Here is an 18,555-nt window from a genome sequence, read left to right on the forward strand (position 1 = left end):
GGCATTAATGTTATCAAAGCTACCCCAACTGTTTTCTTTATTAGATTCATATATTCTAATAAGATGTTGACAGGTTGCTTGCAGCATAGTGTGTTCAGCAACATTAGTGCCCTGTATTGAGTACCACACATGGTGGAGTGAGTTGCTGATGCAAGTTAGAAGATCAGTCATGATTCGTTAACTGCAACAGTCTTTACATGAGGTATTTGATGATGATGTTGAGTTACTATTGAGGCTGGTTGACCAACATGGCTGGGCTGTAGTTTATATGGGTGGAGGGGGCAGAGATTAAATACCCTGCCCTCATATGTGGGATAGCTAGGCCTAGTGTGGTATATCTGGGTTGTTAGCTGCCTGTAGCTTGAAGTTCATCGTCAGGGCTTACCTTTGGTGGCAATAATAAGATAATTCATTCTTCCTTTGATGGTTGGTGGAATATGTGTTGTCTCTCTTGCAGACAGAATTGGCAATTGCAAGCTCTAGATGATTATAAGGGTGGGGCACAACAATGACACTCTATTTGATGTTGGGGAATTCATTTCAATGGTCAGAGTATTCAGATGAAGCAGTACAGTGAAGTGGGAGTCTTCACAATCCCAGCATCAGGAGTGCATATGCTGTGTATACCTTCCCTTAAAGTTATTGGATGTCATGCACATCCAGTGTCTTGTGATGCCATTGGATGGTGTGAAGGAGGCTCCATAGACTATAGCTTTTGAGAGGCAGGGTCCTTCGAGTAGACAGTTGGTAGAATTTTAGTACTTGTGATTCAGGGTCAGTAGTTTGTGTTTATTGTCGTATGTGATGTATAAGCAGGAGTAAGTGATCTTGACGTTGTGGGGATTGAAGGGTTTATAACATCTACAGGGTCTAAGAAAATGCTTTTTCATTAGCATCAGGCAGCCCCTAGCTATGTTAGTTGAAATTTCTAGGTTGACTGGAAGATTGCATTAGATTATTATTTTCTTTCTGATTCTCTGAGTTGACCAACAGACGCCTAAACATCTAGAAGCTATCTTGAATTTCTTTATAAGTCCCACTCTGCCCCTTGTATCTGATGAGATGGACAGTCCTAAGTGTCCAAGTCCTGTGGAGCTGAGTCAAAACTATTACCAAAAGTATATGTACAGTACATATAGTTTATTTAAGCTAAATCCAGATTAAGAGGTCAGTGGATCAGCCTAAATAAACCTTTACACTTTATTCTGGTATTGAATACTACTTTCTCCTTATTTTCAAAATCTTACTTTAAACATTTCTGCATTTTCATGGATTTATTTTTCAGACCCTTTTGAACTTCCCTCTTAGTACATTTGGCTTATTTTATATTATTCTTTATTGCCCACAGGGGGATAAACATAGAGGGGACAAACAAGGAGAGACAAAGGGATTAAGTTGATTGCATTGACCCTAGTACATAACTGGTACTTATTTAATCAACCCCAAAAAGATGAAAGGCAAAGTCAACCTCAGCGGAATTTGAACTCAGAACGTAACAACAGGCGAAATACCACTAAACATTTTGCCCGGTGTGCTAACGATTCTGCCAGCTCGCAGCCTTAGTACATTTGGTTTATTGCCATAATGACCTACAGGTCACCTGATACAGTGTCATAGCAAACAAGCTATCTTATGTAATGTTTGATGGAGATGGAGGTCACCTGTACTCCGGACTCAATGGGAGGGAAATCCTACTGTGTACTGCCCTGTGTCCTAGGGGTCATCTGAGGCATTAACAATCCACAATAATGTAGATGCCACATGAACCAAGAGCTCACCATGGAGATGCACAATATGGCGATCCTGAGGATTTATGAAACTGATTTAAACATTGATAATAAGAGGGATGCAGAGAACGGATGTGTGGGTGCATATTTAATTAATTAGTTCATCATTGTCGACAATGACGAAGGCCATCACATGGGAGAAAACATCCAGCCGTGGCCAATCAGTCTGATGTGTACACGAAAGGTTCTGCTGCAGGCGGAGCACTGGTTACCTGTTGGGACTGAAAGCAGGAGTTGGCAGTGGACTTGTGCAGTCTGCGCCTTCTTTGTGCCCTTACAATTCTGTTCATAAGAGGTGGCACCTCTGCTGGAGCAGCTTCACCAGGCAGGGTGGGGTCTTGTGCTTGTGCTTCCCAAGTGTCGGGGTTGATCTCAGAACATTTCAGTGATGCTTTGACTGTGTCCTCAAAGCACTTTTTCTCTCTGCTTTGCCTGCACTTGCCATCTAGGGCGCCACGAACAAGGTGGCCCATGCTCTCTTCACAGAGAAGAGAATGGAAAAGAGACACACAAGACTGCAACAATAACAAACGCAACAATGACAATGGTTCTTTGTTTTAATGGTTACTTTATTATTAATTTTTTGATTATTTTAAACAGTTTTTAGTGGAACAATGGTGAATGAGACAGACACAGGGCCTGAGATGGATCGAGACTGTATACATATATATATGTGTGTATGTATGTATATATGTATGTGTGTGTGTAGTAGCGAGTGGGAGAGTAAGTTTCCAGCTGTGTGTATATATACATATATACACACACAGACACACATCTGTGCAAGCACACACATATATGTAAATTAGTGTATATAATTATATATATATATATATATACACATATGTAAAAAGATATGTGTGGTGTGTGTGTATATATGTAAAGCTATGTCATTAATTTACTGAAATTGATTAAAAAGTGGACTACCTTTCAGGTGTAGTACTTAATACAAAATATAAGTGTAGAGTACCATAGCTTTGTTATTTAAGAGCTTGCACTACAACTCCTAAATCATAATGCAAACTTTTAAATAATTATATATATATATATATATACACATATGTAAAAAGATATGTGTGGTGTGTGTGTATATATGTAAAGCTATGTCATTAATTTACTGAAATTGATTAAAAAGTGGACTACCTTTCAGGTGTAGTACTTAATACAAAATATAAGTGTAGAGTACCATAGCTTTGTTATTTAAGAGCTTGCACTACAACTCCTAAATCATAATGCAAACTTTTAAATAATTATATATATATATATATATACACACATACACAAATAAATGGTGTACGTATGTGTGTGTACATATGCACATATATATTGTTAAATTAGTTCCACACACACATAACTGAAGGTGTATGTTATTGATAACAGGATTTACTACAATCAACAAAAGTACTCAATGCTAGGAATGCAGAGCTAAAGTAATCATTCATGGACTTCTCACTCTGATGGGAATCATTTTAAAATGAAACAAGTGGTTTGAAGAACAAAGGTATTATATACATGTATACATACACATGAACATATACATACATATATAATTCAAGTGTGTGTGTGTGTGTAGGTGTGAGGAGACAGAGAAACAGAAAGTGCATAGTTGTGTATACATATGTATGTAAACATAAAGATGTATCAGTCGATAGCCACATGATCTTTTTCTTTCTCCATCAGAAAGCCGGCTCTGTTATTACACTAGACAAGGCCCAAATCTATTTTTATGGAGGACTGGAAGTTGAACAACCAGATGGTGTAGGCCATTGGGATAGCGAGGAATATGGCACATGTTAATGTTAAACACCCACACGCCCAGAGTTTGGTGATGCGAACGGTGATAACGTGAAAGAATACATGTATAAAAACATTGTACACACACACACACATTTGCTGATATCATACAATATGTTTAATGTATCTGACCCATGGATAAACCACACAGGCCTCTACACTTACTGTGGATATATATCTTATTAATCATATTGTTTGTGGTTTCAATATTCATTTATAACATGCTGTGATGGCAAAATAGATACAGACATTCATACATATATATATATATATGTATATATATATATCCCACCGCTGCCACAATATAATTTTTATAGGCGCAGGACTGGCTGTGTGGTAAGTAGCTTGCTTATGAACCACATGGTTCCGGGTTCAGTATCTTCTGCTATAGCTTTGGGCCGACCAAAGCCTTGTGAGTGGATTTGGTAGACTGAAACTGAAAGAAGCCTGTCGTATATATGTATATATATATATATGCATGTGTGTGTATATGTTTGTGTGTCTGTTTGTCCCTCTAGCATTGCTTGACAACCGATGCTGGTGTGTTTACGTCCCCGTCACTTAGCGGTTCGGCAAAAGAGACCGATAGAATAAGTACTGGGCTTACAAAGAATAAGTCCCGGGGTCGATTTGCTCGACCAAAGGCGGTGCTCCAGCATGGCCGCAGTCAAATGACTGAAACAAGTAAGAGAATATATATGTATGTATGTATATATAAGTACAGTGTCAATCCGTTGTATGCGTTGTGGATAAATATACAGAGTCATGGATGTGTGTGTTTTTCAGCAGTGTGAAATATCAATGAAGCCAGTCCACAGGTTCTTCACCCACAGCTGACAAAAAGAGGACCCCCATGGGGCCTAATTTCACAGCGGGATGAAATATATAGAATTATTCAGATTTTAGTCAATGCTGCATGATGTCATGTAGAGATATGTACACCTGGTCCTTATACACACTGTATGATGCAACACAGACAGATATATATAAACACCTGCTCTCTATATACTGTATGAGTAAAAATACATCCATATATTTACACTAGTCTCAATATACTATTTTATGTAATATAGGCATATATATACATACATATATATATACATACCTGATCTTTGTACTGTATATAAGTGTGGACAGTAATAAGAAGTCAGCTGTATTAGGTTCAATCCCTGTGTAAGGATCCCATCAGTGACTGTGTGCCCCCTTTTTAACAGTCTCCGTTAGAACTACGAATAAACCCAGTCTTATTAGGGGCTTCAGTATATTGGAGAGATCTAATTTGCATATAATACTTCATCAACAGCTCCACTGATTAATGAATCATCAGTGAATTAACAGGGCTTTTGTTTCATTAGAATACTATACTAGATAACAATCATTTCTATGTATATGTGTATGTGTGTGTATGTATGTATGTGATGGTGCGTGGCTAAGTGGTTAGGGCATTCGGCTCATGATCGTAAGTTCATGAGTTCGATTCCCGGTGACGTGTTGTGTCCTTGGGCAAGGCACTTTATTTCACGTTGCTCAAGTCCATTCACCTGACAAAAATGAGTTGCTCCTATATTTCAAAGGGTCGGCCTTGTCACACTTTGAGAACTACATTAAGGGTACACGTGTCTGTGGAATGCTCAGCCACTTGCACATTAATTTCATGAGCAGGCTGTTCCGTTGATCATATCAGCTGGGACCCTCGTCGTCGTAAACCGACGGAGTGCTCCTTTTTCCTTTATTTTTTTATGTATGTACGTACGTATGTAGTAAACATGAATTAAACTTACAAAAGCTGATGACACACAGCATTTGTTGAGTTGCTACACAGAAACTCAGAGTCCTGAATCTAAGTGTTCCACACATGTGTCATTTTATGTGTGTGTGCAGAAAGAGAGGGAGAGAGAGAAGCAATAAATAAAAACAAAGATGGGCCCAATGCAGGGGTCTCTTGCAATATTTGTGTATGTGATTGAATATATTTTTATTAGGGAACAGCAGAGGTTACGGAATGCCTCAAAGGCTGAGGGTTTCACGTAACAGAACTTACCAAACTGGTATCAAATTAATTCCAATAATGTGAAACCAGTTTGCTCAGTTCCAGTGCACGAAACTCTAAGCCTTTGAGTCACACTGTAACATCTGCAGATTAATAAAATAAATATATATATATACTCATGTGTTTGAGTTCTATTTATTCTATTTTCCTGTTTATAGTATCAATAAATATGTATATGATATATATATATATATATATATATACATACATATATATGAAATACATAGGTATATACACACACACATATCATTGTATGATATATACATACATATATATATGTGTGTTTATATATATATATATATATATACACATATATCATTATATATGATATATATACATATCAGGTATATATATATATATACAATATATGCATGCATATGTTTGTATATGTGTGCATATTTGTACATAAATTCAATATGTACATATGCATACATACTTGTATATATATATATATATATATATATATATATATATATATATATATATATATATATATACATGCATCAATATAGAACCAATATATATATATAGAGAGAGAGATTTATATATCTTTATTTATATGGAAATAGTAATTCAGGTAAACTTTTAACTGTATCCATCTATACATGTGTATGTATAAGTATATACAGGGTGTATTGTTGTGCCTGTACACATCCATGAGTATGTGTGTGTGTGTGTGTGCAGTGGTGCTATTATTTGCTGACTTCTGGCAAACCCTATATCTTGTAGATCACTTCACCAAACCACATATGCCCACCCCCACATTATAATGTCAGCATTAGCTAAATCCATGGTACACCAATAATAATGATGATGATGACAACAAAGATGATGATGATGATGATGATGATAGTGCTGGTGTCTGACTACTACAGACATTGTCATTGATAATGATGATGATGGTGATGGTGATGGCAATAATGTTTTGCTTTGACCGATGGCTTCTCTGTCAATTGATCCTATGTCCTGTAGAAAGAATATGCTGCTATACAACACAGCAGGGTACATCATATAAACAGACTACATGGTTGACAAATGTTGTTGTTCTTGTTATATTATCATTGAGAGAGCAGTGTTAAGAGTGGAGCTGAGCTGGGCTGGGCTGGTCTTGCATGGGGGGAGGATATCATCGTTTTTATTTACCTTATTTTCCCATTTTTATTTTCACTTTTAAATCCCAAAACAAATAAATACAATGTGTTTGTATACGACATTATGTGTGTGTGTGTGTGTGTGTGTGTGTGTGTTTCTCCTCCATGAGTATGGTGAGCTAGGTCAAGCGTGTGTGTCCATACAGACAAATATTACAGTATCGTTTGAGCAGATAACAAAACTCAGTCAATGTGAAAGGTCATTTTCCATTGATATAGTTAACTCACTATAATACACATACACAACTATACCTACCACATACAGTACAGAACCATGCTATGAACACACCTATATGTATGTATGTATACACACAAACATATATATATGTATATACATACATATATGTGTGTATATATATTGATCTAAAACATGAATATTATTGACAGTGCCTTTGAAGTTTCGACCAGTTAGGCCATCATTGGATGGGCCAAAACTTCAAAGTCACTGGCAATAATATCCATGTTTAAGAATAATAAATTTTTACTTTTAGGAGTAATCCATCAGATAAATGGAAACTTGTTTTTATTATAACAGAACACAAAACAAACAACACACACACATTCATATACATATATATATATTATATATTTATGTGATGTTTAATGAATATAAACTATGTTATTATATATACACCTATAATTCTAAGGAAATTAATTCCTCCAAAATACTAGGTATTGAACCAGTATTTCCTTGGATGAAACCATCCCTTCACAAGGTCAACACAACCTCTAATTGAATATATATATATATATATATATATATATATATATTATTTCTTCTTTTTAAACTGATAAGCCTACCCTCATCTATACTATGGCTGAGACTGTCTTCAAATCTCTAATCAGCACTGTGTGTGTATATATATGTGTATGCGTCCAACGCCTGTACTCACTCCCACTTCACATGACCAGTAGGGGGTCACCCTAATCAGAAACCCCACATCTATATTTCAATCATATTCACTGGGTTTAAGATGTAGAACATAGAAATTTCTATTTTGTAAGTTTGCTTCTCACATGTTAGGGATTCTTGAAATCCCTACAGAATTTATTGCACCACTAACTCTGTGTGTGTGTGTGTGTGTGTGATTGTCAAGGGATATTAATTTGGTCTTCAGAGCCTGACCCTTACTGTATATATGTATCACAACTTCCCAATGAACAGGAACATGAAACTCTGAGTAGCAGTTTTTTTGTGATGGTTTTGCAGCTTTAATAAAAAAAAACATGCTGCTCTACCTTTGGTATTTGAGTACTATTCTTTCCCCACCTTGTTTCACAATTATGTGTTTACTCATGTGTGTGTGTGTGGTGTGTGTGTGTGTGTGTGCGTGTGTATGTAACAACTGCTGCTATTACTTTACATAACCCCTAAATGATCCCTTAGAAATATCTGGTTTGTCTCAGATAAAAATAAAGCCAGTGATAGAAAGGGATTTTTTTTTAGTCAGAAAGGCAGTGATGTGGCCCTTAGAACTTCTTGTGGCTAGTATGAGGAAAGAGGTTAAAGGTCAAATGAGGAGGGGAGGAATTGAGAAGTTGTGGCAAGGATGCCTCTCTTCAAAACATCCAGGAAATGGTGCAATTCATAAAAGGTTCCCAGATTTCATTTACTATTTATCTTACACACACAAATATGCCCTATGATAATCCTTTCCACTATAGGGCACAAGGCCTGAAATTTTGGGGGAGGATGATAGTTGATTACATAGGCCCCCCCCCCCAATATTCAACCGGTACATATTTTATTGACCCCAAAATGATGAAAGGCAAAAGTTGGCCTCAGCGGAATTTGAACTCAGAATGTAAAGCTGGAAGCAACACTGCTAAGCATTATGTCCAGCATGCTGCCTTAATATGCTCTTAACATACTTTGTAGTAGTAGTAGTAGTAGTAGTAGTAGTAGTAATAGTTTCTAACTTTGGCACAAACCCATACAATGTTCTAGGGGTAGAGGAAAGCCCTAAATTATTAAACTGACCTCATTGTATGACTGGTACTTACATATTTTATCCCTCCCCTCTCCCCCCTCCCCCACATACTTGGAAGGAGGAGAATTAAAGTTCAGTTTCTCAACCTCCATGCAATTTGAATTCAGAAAATAAAAGGATGGAGGTAAATACCACAAGGTGTTTTATCTGATGCTCTACTGATTCTATCATTGACCAATAGCACTAATAATATAACAATAAGGATACTAATATTGATCCCATAATCATAAGCTCAAGAGGAGGGCAGGGAATATAGTGAACCCCTAAGTTGTACTAGGAGCTGTTTGATCAACCCCTGGAGGATTGAAAGGCAAACCAGAAGGTAGAAGGATGAAATGGCATTTATGTCAAGGTTTTATTGATTCATGTATTAAGGTTAACCTATAATAATAATAATAATAATAATAATAATAATAATTTCTAACATCGACACAAGGCCACAGATTTATAGGGGTGATTATAGTCAATTACATGGACCACAGCAACTGACAGGAATTTATTTTAAGGACCCCAGAAGTATGAAATGGAAAACTGATCCCTAATATGATTTGAACCCAGATCATAAGAGACTGAAACTAAAATAGTTTAATGTAATTAAACTAGATACTGGATCATTTCTGGCAAATATTAAATGGTGGTGGTCATGATGATGATGATGATATCAGACTGACTTGCTAAGCATAAAGTTTTGGATTTATGAGAGAAGGAAAAGGAGTCCTTAAAGCACAATGCCCTGTATTTCTAAAGGAGAAGAGGTTTAGGTTATATGAAGGTTATGCCTCCCTTGAGGGTGTTAGCAAATACAATTGAAGTGGTTACAACAGCCAGTGGATTCAGATCACTGAGATAGTACCTCTTGTATGGTGCTTACCATACTAAACAGGTGGAACTAATAAGAACTGACAAAAATAATATAAAATCTTTTAGATTGGATTTTCAATTAATAATCCCATTTTCGTCTCAGATGTTTTAGAGGAATATTAATTTGACCTTGATACTTAACTCATTGAACCTGGAAGCACAAAGCTAACTTCACCATGATTTGAACTAAAAATATACAGAACGGTACCTAAGTAACAGATATTTTGTGCAAAGCCCTAAAGAGTCTGCCAAATCAACCGGTCACTACTGCAATATTGAGGGATTTTAGTACTTGTAGATCTTAGTCTAGGACCATAACTGTGGAGGAGTATAGCCCAGGGAAGAACATCAACTGGCAACACAGATCCATGGAAAGATCCATGCAAGGAATATCATTGCAAAAGCATATCCACAACAAGAGAATTCAAGAGCAAAGCAGAGCAGAGTGAGAAATGTGATCAGAGAACACCAAAAGCCTAAGTTCTATTGGACTGGACATGTCACAAGATTCACAGACACCAGGTGGAGCCATGCAGTTGCTGAATGGTATCCAAAAAATTAGAAAAGGCCACTCAGAAGGCATCCACAATGATGGGAAGACAATTTAGTTAAACAAGTTAGGCCAAGATGGGAAACAAGGGTGAAATCAAGACAGAATTATAAGCACATTGTGGCCCATGGTGTATAACAATATCCAATAGTCTAGTCAATACAACTCTGTGTGTGTGTGTGTATTGCTATTTATACTATAAAGTATTGTTGATCCATTTCAACAGATTTTACCAATTAGTCTCACACACAAGAAATGCTAAGATTGGGTTTCCTAAAACTCTTGTGTATGAAATGAATTGTTAAAACCAGCAGAAATGGCTCTAAAATACTGTAACTGTATGAATATTTATATACCCACTCTAGTGACCAATATACTAGTGCTTGTTTTTTTGTGTATATATACATGCACACACACACAAGTATATACATATAAAAGACTAGATTAACTGGGGAATGCAACCATGAATTTACAAGGATCAACTGGTGATGGGCTTTAAGTTTGGACCCTGCTTTAGAATTAGCTGGAATTCAATACCAACCTGAAAACCTTTTACTAGCCTTGTGCATTAACAAAGAGCTTGAGAAGTATTTTGCCCAGATTGATAATCCCAAAATTTTGGGGGAGGGGGCCAGTTAATTAGATAGACCCCAGTATGCAACTGGTGCTTAATTTATCGACCCTGAAAGGATGAAAAGCAAAGTCGACCTCGGGAGAATTTGAACTCAGAACGTAAAGACAGATGAAATACCGCTAAGCATTTCGCCCAGCGTGCTAACGATTCTGCCAGCTCACCACCTTAGTGATAATCCCCTATTAATAACTTTCTCTGTGTGTGTGTGTTTGTACTAATACAGAATTAATTCCTGTGGTGCATTAAAAGCCGCGTAATTCTCCATCCTGCACCAAATTGTTATATTTAAGCTATTTAATTCCATTTAGTTGATTGGTTGATGCCTCTCACTTGCAATGGCATCTTCATATTTTGACAATAACAAACTGCAATTAAGGTGGCAAATCCAAAGACACAGTCTTCAGCAATGCAATACAGCACAAAGTATTTAGTGTTGGACACCACTGTTTTTGAAACTTCATTAGCAGTACTAATTATGATAATTAAAAAAAGACACACCATGAATAGAGTTGTGTGTGTGTGTGTGCGAGCATAGGGATGAGTTAAGAAATCAATGTTTGATGATTGGCAGGGTGAGTTATGATGGTCCTGTGGGTAAACTACTGATCTTCTAACTCAGAGGTTGTGAGTTCCTTCCCATTACCAACATAATTAGCTTTTTGTTTGTTTTTTTACTCTGGGTAGCACAGTTAACTCTTAGACAGAACTTAGTCAGTGAGAAGAAGTTAACATGTGGAAGACTAGCAACCTATCCCAGAAGACAGATCTGTTTTACATTCCCTCCATACTGTAGACAAGAAATATTTAACCGCAACACTCAAGTGTCCCCTAGCAGGGTTTGGGTGAGAGAGTTTACATCAAGGACATTAGGACACCTCACAGAAGGGGGGGGAGTGTCAGTGTGTGAAGAAATGAAGGACCCTAATCCAATCAGATCCACGTCTGTCCCACCCACCAATGATAACCCCACACATTGTTCCCCACTAACTATTTGCTAAGTGACTGACAAGAACAGAATGAAGGGTCCACATCTACCCTATCCTCCCAGCTGATTTATGTTACTCAGAGGAGCAAGTGACAATTGCAACCAGTCAAAACTGGTTCACTCCCTACTGATGATAGATGCCAATGGTGATGATACTGATGGTGATGATGATGATGGCAGGGGAAAATTTGTTGTTTTTTTAATGTTAATATTTTTTTAATTTACAAATAAATTATAACTTTTGCTTGAAATAATTTTCAAAAATGCTTCCATTTTTTTTTGTAAGTATATTTTTTTATATTTTATTTCATTTCTTCCCCACCCAGGGAGGTAGGCAAAGTGGGGTATGTTAAGGGTGGTGTTTAACCAATGAGGATATACCAGGATGTTAACAAGAAATATTTAATTAATTAGGATTGTCCACATCATTCCTATTTACAGCTAAACGGATTTTCTATAGGACCGAAGGGGCCTAAAGTGAAACTAAACTACAAAACAACCGGGTCACTAGTTTGTCAAATGTTGACCTTTGACAGAATTTTACAGAACTAATTCAGAAGAATCGAGTGAAAAACTCTCTAAGAAAAATTGATGGAAGAATGAGTGAAAGATAAACTTGTTTTTAGAAACAGTTTTGGGTCAGAAGAGACATCAATTCCATTTGTTATTATTTCGTAATAACCATTCAGACCCACCGAGAGACTAATGTTTGCGGTGAGTAACATGCAATAATAAAACTGCCCCTGACCCAGGGGGTTGCTTCCCTGTAGAAGCCATAAACTTCTCACACGACTACCAATTAACCATTAATATATAGTCTGCCATAAAATGGTATTTAATGGGGTGTACTCTTTAACATTTTTACATGAATTAGCAGCAGTTGTAGCCCCAGCCCCTAAACCAGCCCCTAAAGTAGAACCGACAGCTCCACTCGTACTGCTTTTTCTTAGTTGCTTATGTGTTCGTCTGTGTCGTTGTAGTTTGCCCGTCTGGGAGAAAGCTTTACCACACACCTCACAATGGAACGGTTTCTCTCCAGTGTGAGTCCGTCGGTGGATTTGTAACGTGTCCCGGCGGGCAAACCTCTGGATACACAGATCACACGGGTATGGTTTTAGCCCTGTGTGGGTTCGTTGGTGTAGCTGGAGGCGGTCCCGCTGGGCAAATCGGCGCATGCAAACTCCACACTCGTATGGTTTCTCACCAGAATGTACCCTGTGGTGGATCTGTAGCTTATCCTTGCGGGAAAATTGCCGAGGACAAAGGGAACAACAAAACGGTTTTTCCCCAGAATGAGTTCTTTGGTGCATCTGCAGTTTATCTCTTCGTGCAAACTTCTTTGGACAAACGCTGCATTGAAACGGTTTCTCCCCTGTATGGGTTCGGGTATGAATTTGCAGGTGGTCTTTACGAGCAAATTGCTTCGGACAAAGTTGACACTGGAAAGGTTTCTCTCCGGAATGAGTGAGTTTATGGGTTTGAAGAGTATTTCGTTGGGCGAAACATTTGGAACATATATCACAAGAATATGGCTTCTCCCCCGTATGTGTCCTGCGATGCATTCGTAGCTTGTCCCTCTGCGCAAACTGTTTACAGCAGAAATCACAAGGAAATGGTTTCTCGCCGGTGTGAGAACGCCTGTGGATTTGCAGTTTGTCGTTTCTGGCAAACTTTTTTTGGCAAAACTCACAGGTGAACGGTTTCTCACCTGAGTGAATACGTTGGTGGATTTTCAAGTTGTCACGTCGAGCAAACTGCTTGGAACAAGTGTCACAGTGGAATGGTTTCTCTCCTGTGTGGGATCTCTTGTGAATCTGAAGAGTGTGTCTCTGAGCAAACTGCTTCGGACAATCTGTACAATGGAAAGGCTTCACGCATTTTACATTCTTCTCCTCGCTGTTGTTGTTGTTGTTGTTGTTGTTGATGCTGATGCTTTTATTGATGTCATTGTTGCTGTTGGTACTATTGTTGCTGCTGTTGTTGTTGTTGTTGCTGATTTTGCTGCTGTTGTTACTGCTGCCGGTGCTGCTGCTGTTATTGTTATTATTATTATTATTGTTATTATTGATATTGTTGCTGTTGCTGCTGTTGGTGGTGGGGGTGCTGCTGCAGGCGGGAGGTGTAGGGGTAGGAGTGGGGGTGATACAGTTTGGGGTGGCATTGTTCGCTCTGCAGCTACTACCGCCACCACCACCACCTCCTCCACCACCACAGCAACTGTTATTGCTGTTGGTGCTATTATGAACGTGATGATGATGATGATAGCTAATACTATGATTACCGTGGGGATGGTGATGGTGGTGGTGGTGGTGGTGGAGGTGGTTGGGAGGAAGCAGTGTCTTGGGGGAGGGGCTGTGGCTCACAAACGGTTTGGCAGCTTCTGGTTGTTGTTGTTGTTGTTGTTGTTGTTGAGGTTGTGTTTGTTGTTGCTGTTGTTGTTGTTGTTGCCGTTGCTGTTGTTGTTGTTGCTGCTGTTGTTGTTGTTGTTGTTGCTGCTGCTGCTGCTGCTGCTGACAAGCTGATTCGGTGGAACTGCTCCTTGGCGACAGCAGAGACGGTTTTTCAATGGAGAGCGGTTCCAGGACCTGACCGTGATGACTCTGGTTTGAAATGTGCTGGTCGTGGGCCTGCCTCAGGACTGACCCTTGGAGGGGACTCTGGGGAGGATGCGGCGTGGTCATGTGAACGGGACTCTGTTGACAACGCTGGTCGTTCAAAGACAGGGAAGCGGCAGCCGCTTGCAGATAACAGTTCTGGGATGCATATTGCTTGGCGTAGATGTTGCTGCATGGCACAATCATTGGTCGGTCATGCGAGACGGCAGCCTGGAAATAGCAGCTCTGTGCAAACTGCTTGCTGCACATGTCCATAGAGAATTGCTTTTCAGCTGCATGTGACATCCGGCCGTGCGTGGGCAGAGCGTAATGAGGCTGGAACTGTTGGCTGGGGACATTGCAATGGATCGTCTTCTCACTCATGTATCCGTCCATTTTCAAGCTTTAACCTGGTTTTAATTAAACCATACAAGAAATTTTGCACTCTGGTCTTGTGGTCAATATCGGCTCGATATGTAAAAGATTAATTGGTTTGAAGGGGATAAACTGCGTGTAATAAATTAAATGATTGTATAGATCCAGTGGGTGTAGAGATTAATCAGGAAAATATTACATGTGAGATATCGTACCTGCTGTTATAGCAACAGAGCTCACAGTGACTGTCATGGTTGGACACTGATAAAATGAGGTTTGATTCAAGATTAATCACAAGCGTGTATGTGTATGTCTGTGCATATACATATACAAGTTAAGTTATTCAATGAATGTGTGTATATGTATACATGTGGGTGTGTGTGCTTTATGTAGTTTAATATATATTTATGTTCATATACATGTAATATATATATTGTGTCACTTAATATAGATATATATACATATAGATGTATGCTGAATGTCTGAATTAAAGATGCAAGCTATCTGAGTTTTTTTGAAAATTGATGTTTTAACAGAGATGGTTCACTATTTTCTTCCAAAGACAGTGTGTGTGTGTGTATATGTGAGTGTGTTTGGTGAAAGTCTCTCAGCACTTTTTTTTTATTCAATATTCTTCAGGCAGAGACTTTCTTTGCTCCTTTTGCAGCCTGATTTTACAACTGGAAGATTTCGCTGATCCCACATTAATTAATCCATCAATCATGTAAGAGTAATTAATAAATTTGATGGGTTTTTCTTTGCACATCACAATCACGAGTCTGGCAATATTTTATTGTTGTCTTCCACCAGTAAATATCTTGAAATCAAATTGCTAATTTCAGAAATCAAATAATTACTTAAAAAAAAAAAATGAATAAATGTAACGAAGAATAGAGACTATGTAAAGTCAATGATGGTGCTTGATAATAATAAACACGGAGGTTGTAGAACAGTTGATGGGCGCATAGTGACCATATTTTATCGAATATAATTACTTCGGTGTCTCTCAAACACATCAGATATGGAGTCCATCTTGCGAATGTCTTTGTCTGCAAAATAAAAGGTGGGAAATAAGCATTATATATAGATAAATGTTATATAATAACATATAGATAAATGTTATATAATACGCATGGCATATAAATAAACATCATCATCATCGTTTAACGTCTGTTTTCCATGCTAGCATGGGTTGGATGGTTTGACTGGGGTCTGGGAAGCCAGGAGGCTGCACCAGGCTCCAGTCTGATTTGGCAGTGTTTCTACAGCTGGATGCCCTTCCTAATGCCAATCACTCCGTGAGTGTAGCGGGTGCTTTTTATGTGGCACCAGCACAGGGGCCAGAGGAGGCTGGCAAACGGCCATGATCGGTTGGTGCTTTTTATGCGTCACTGACACAGATGTTAGTAAGGCGGCGCTGGCATCAGCCATGTTCGGATGGTGTTTTTACGTGCCACTGGCACGGGTATCTTAACTACAATTTCCATTTGATTTTTATTTTGATGTTGGTGTTGACAAATAAACATTATGTTAGTTAGTTAGTTAATTTTTTGGCTCAAAAAGCAAAAAGCAAGGCCATGTAGGGGGACATGGAGTTATGTACAGGGTGGTGTTCATGTAAAGAGTTCAAGCCACTTGAAATATTCTTTTCTACTCTAGGCACAAGGCCTGAAATTTTTGGGAAGGTGGCCAGTCATTTAGATCAACCCCAGTACGCAACTGGTACTTAATTTATCGACCCTGAAAGGATGAAAGGCAAAGTTGACCTTGGTGGAATTTGAACTCAGAACGTAAAGACAGGTGAAATACTGCTAAGCATTTCGCCCAGCGTGCTAATGATTCTGCCAGCTCACTGCCTTCACATGTACCATTGATAAACGTATAACAATGAACACTGTCTATTAATAAACATTACATATTAATAAATATCATATGCAAATAAGAATTACATGTAAATATACATTGTATATAAATAAATATAGGAATAAACATGTATGTAAATAAGCATCATACATTGATTTCACATTTTGGCACAAGGCCAGCAAGTTTTGGAGGAGGGGATAAGGCAGTTACATTGACCCCAGTACATGACTGGTACTTATTTTATTGATCCCGAAAGGATGAAAGGTGAAGTAGACTTTGGTAGAATTTGAATGCAGAATGTAAAGATGCATGAAACACCAGTGGACATTTCCCCTGGGGTGCCAGCAGCCCTGCCAGATCAATGCCTTGAATAAACATTTTGTGTATTTTTTATATTACTTCTTCTATTAGGAAATGAGACATGAGACAGGAGTGGCTGTGTGGGAAGAAGCTTGCTTCCCAACCACATGGTTCCGGGTTCAGTCCCACTGCATGGCACCTTGGGCAAATGTCTTCTGCTATAGCCTCTGGCTGACCAAAGCCTTACAAGTGGATTTGGTAGATGGAAACTGAAAGAAGCCCGTTATATATATATGTATGTAAGTGTTTGATGTTTGTGTCTGTGTTTGTCCCCTCTTGCCAACCGATGTTGGAGTGTTTACGTCCCTGTCACTTAGCAGTTCGGCAAAAAAGAGACCGATAGAATAAGTACTAGGCTTACAAAAAATAAGTCCTAGGGTCGATTTATTTGACTAAAAGCAGTGCTCCAGCATGACCACATTCAAACGACTGAAACGAGTAAAAGAGTATTTCTAAATCCCACAATGAGAGATATTCAGCAACAGTACTTTGGAGTAAAGATTGTTTGCCAACATAACATGGCAGTCCTGGTTTAGGATGAATGTTGCTGTAATTTAGCCCCAGGAGACATCGTCTCCAGCTGGCTATATGACATGATCTGTGTCCTTATATTTTCTAGCACCCCCACTATTCAAAACAAAATCTGTGTATCATGATTTTCAGGTTATTTCCAGGATGTCTCCTGGGGCTTAAATTACAGCAACATTCGTCCTAAACCAGGACTGCCATGTTGTGTTGGCAAACAATCTTTATGTCTTCTATATTTATATACAAAAAGACAGTAAAAAGGCATTAACATATTAATGTAGTGAGCCAAGATATTTTAATTAATTTAACTGCAGCCTTAATCATTAGAAAAAAAATCATTATCTTAATAATTAATTGTAGTAAGTAGGCCTAGTCTATAATTAAATTAATTAGAATTAATTAGGAAAACAATGCAAGGAGGAAATGTTTATCATTGGTAATGAGGTGACAACTCTTAACATATTTCACTCTTGCTAGACCTCATCAGGAAAGTATATTCTAATATTACTGCCAGATCTCAGATGCCAAGAGAAGATATATTATGAGAGAAAGAGAGAGTGAGGGAGAGAGAAAGAGAGAGAGGAGGCTTTTATTGAATGGATGGTGAGTGATGTGGTAACATGAAAGAATAACTTCAAAAGTTTTCATGTGCACCACACACAAACACATATATATATATAGTTAATCCAAACAAGAAAACACAAGAAAACACAACAACGCGAGGACGTGGAACAAATATAGTATTATTGGACGCTCAAGAAAGAAGGGAAGAAGGAGGGTTTAACGTTTCGAGCGGAGCTCTTCGTCAGACACATAGGAGAAGGAAAGATCCAGAGAAGGGAAGACAGAGGAAAAAAAATCGCCAACGGTACACACGAGGTCACATACTCATGTATCTTATGTGTATATACATATATACATAGATTGATAGATAGATATGAATACATATATACTTCTGTATATGCATGCGTCCGTGTGTGTGTGTGTGTGTGTGTGTAATAGTCGTAAATAAATGTCACGATACAAGTTGTCATT

The 18,555-nt window shown here is 38.2% G+C and overlaps 1 protein-coding gene and 1 long non-coding RNA gene across 2 annotated transcripts in view; both read right to left on the reverse strand.

The window, feature by feature from the left end:
* Positions 1 to 2,335: 2,335 nt before the first annotated feature.
* On the reverse strand, positions 2,336 to 3,952 carry LOC118766100. The gene is made up of 2 exons (XR_005002026.1): positions 2,755 to 3,952; positions 2,336 to 2,711 (listed from the first exon to the last, which is right to left on the reverse strand). It is a non-coding gene; the product is annotated as an uncharacterized LOC118766100 (long non-coding RNA).
* An 8,059-nt stretch (positions 3,953 to 12,011) lies between these two features.
* The window catches only part of LOC115218855 (zinc finger protein 2 homolog), a 54,119-nt gene continuing 47,575 nt past the window's right edge, over positions 12,012 to 18,555 (reverse strand). Inside the window, exon 2 of the mRNA XM_036509327.1 lies at positions 12,012 to 15,818. Coding sequence (XP_036365220.1) covers positions 12,607 to 14,790 — 2,184 coding nt within the window. The 5' untranslated portion in view covers positions 14,791 to 15,818 and the 3' untranslated portion in view covers positions 12,012 to 12,606. The remainder of the gene's footprint in view (positions 15,819 to 18,555) is intronic.

The sequence above is a fragment of the Octopus sinensis genome, linkage group LG14 (assembly GCF_006345805.1).
Source record: "Octopus sinensis linkage group LG14, ASM634580v1, whole genome shotgun sequence".
Classification (NCBI taxonomy): Eukaryota; Metazoa; Mollusca; class Cephalopoda; order Octopoda; family Octopodidae; genus Octopus; species Octopus sinensis.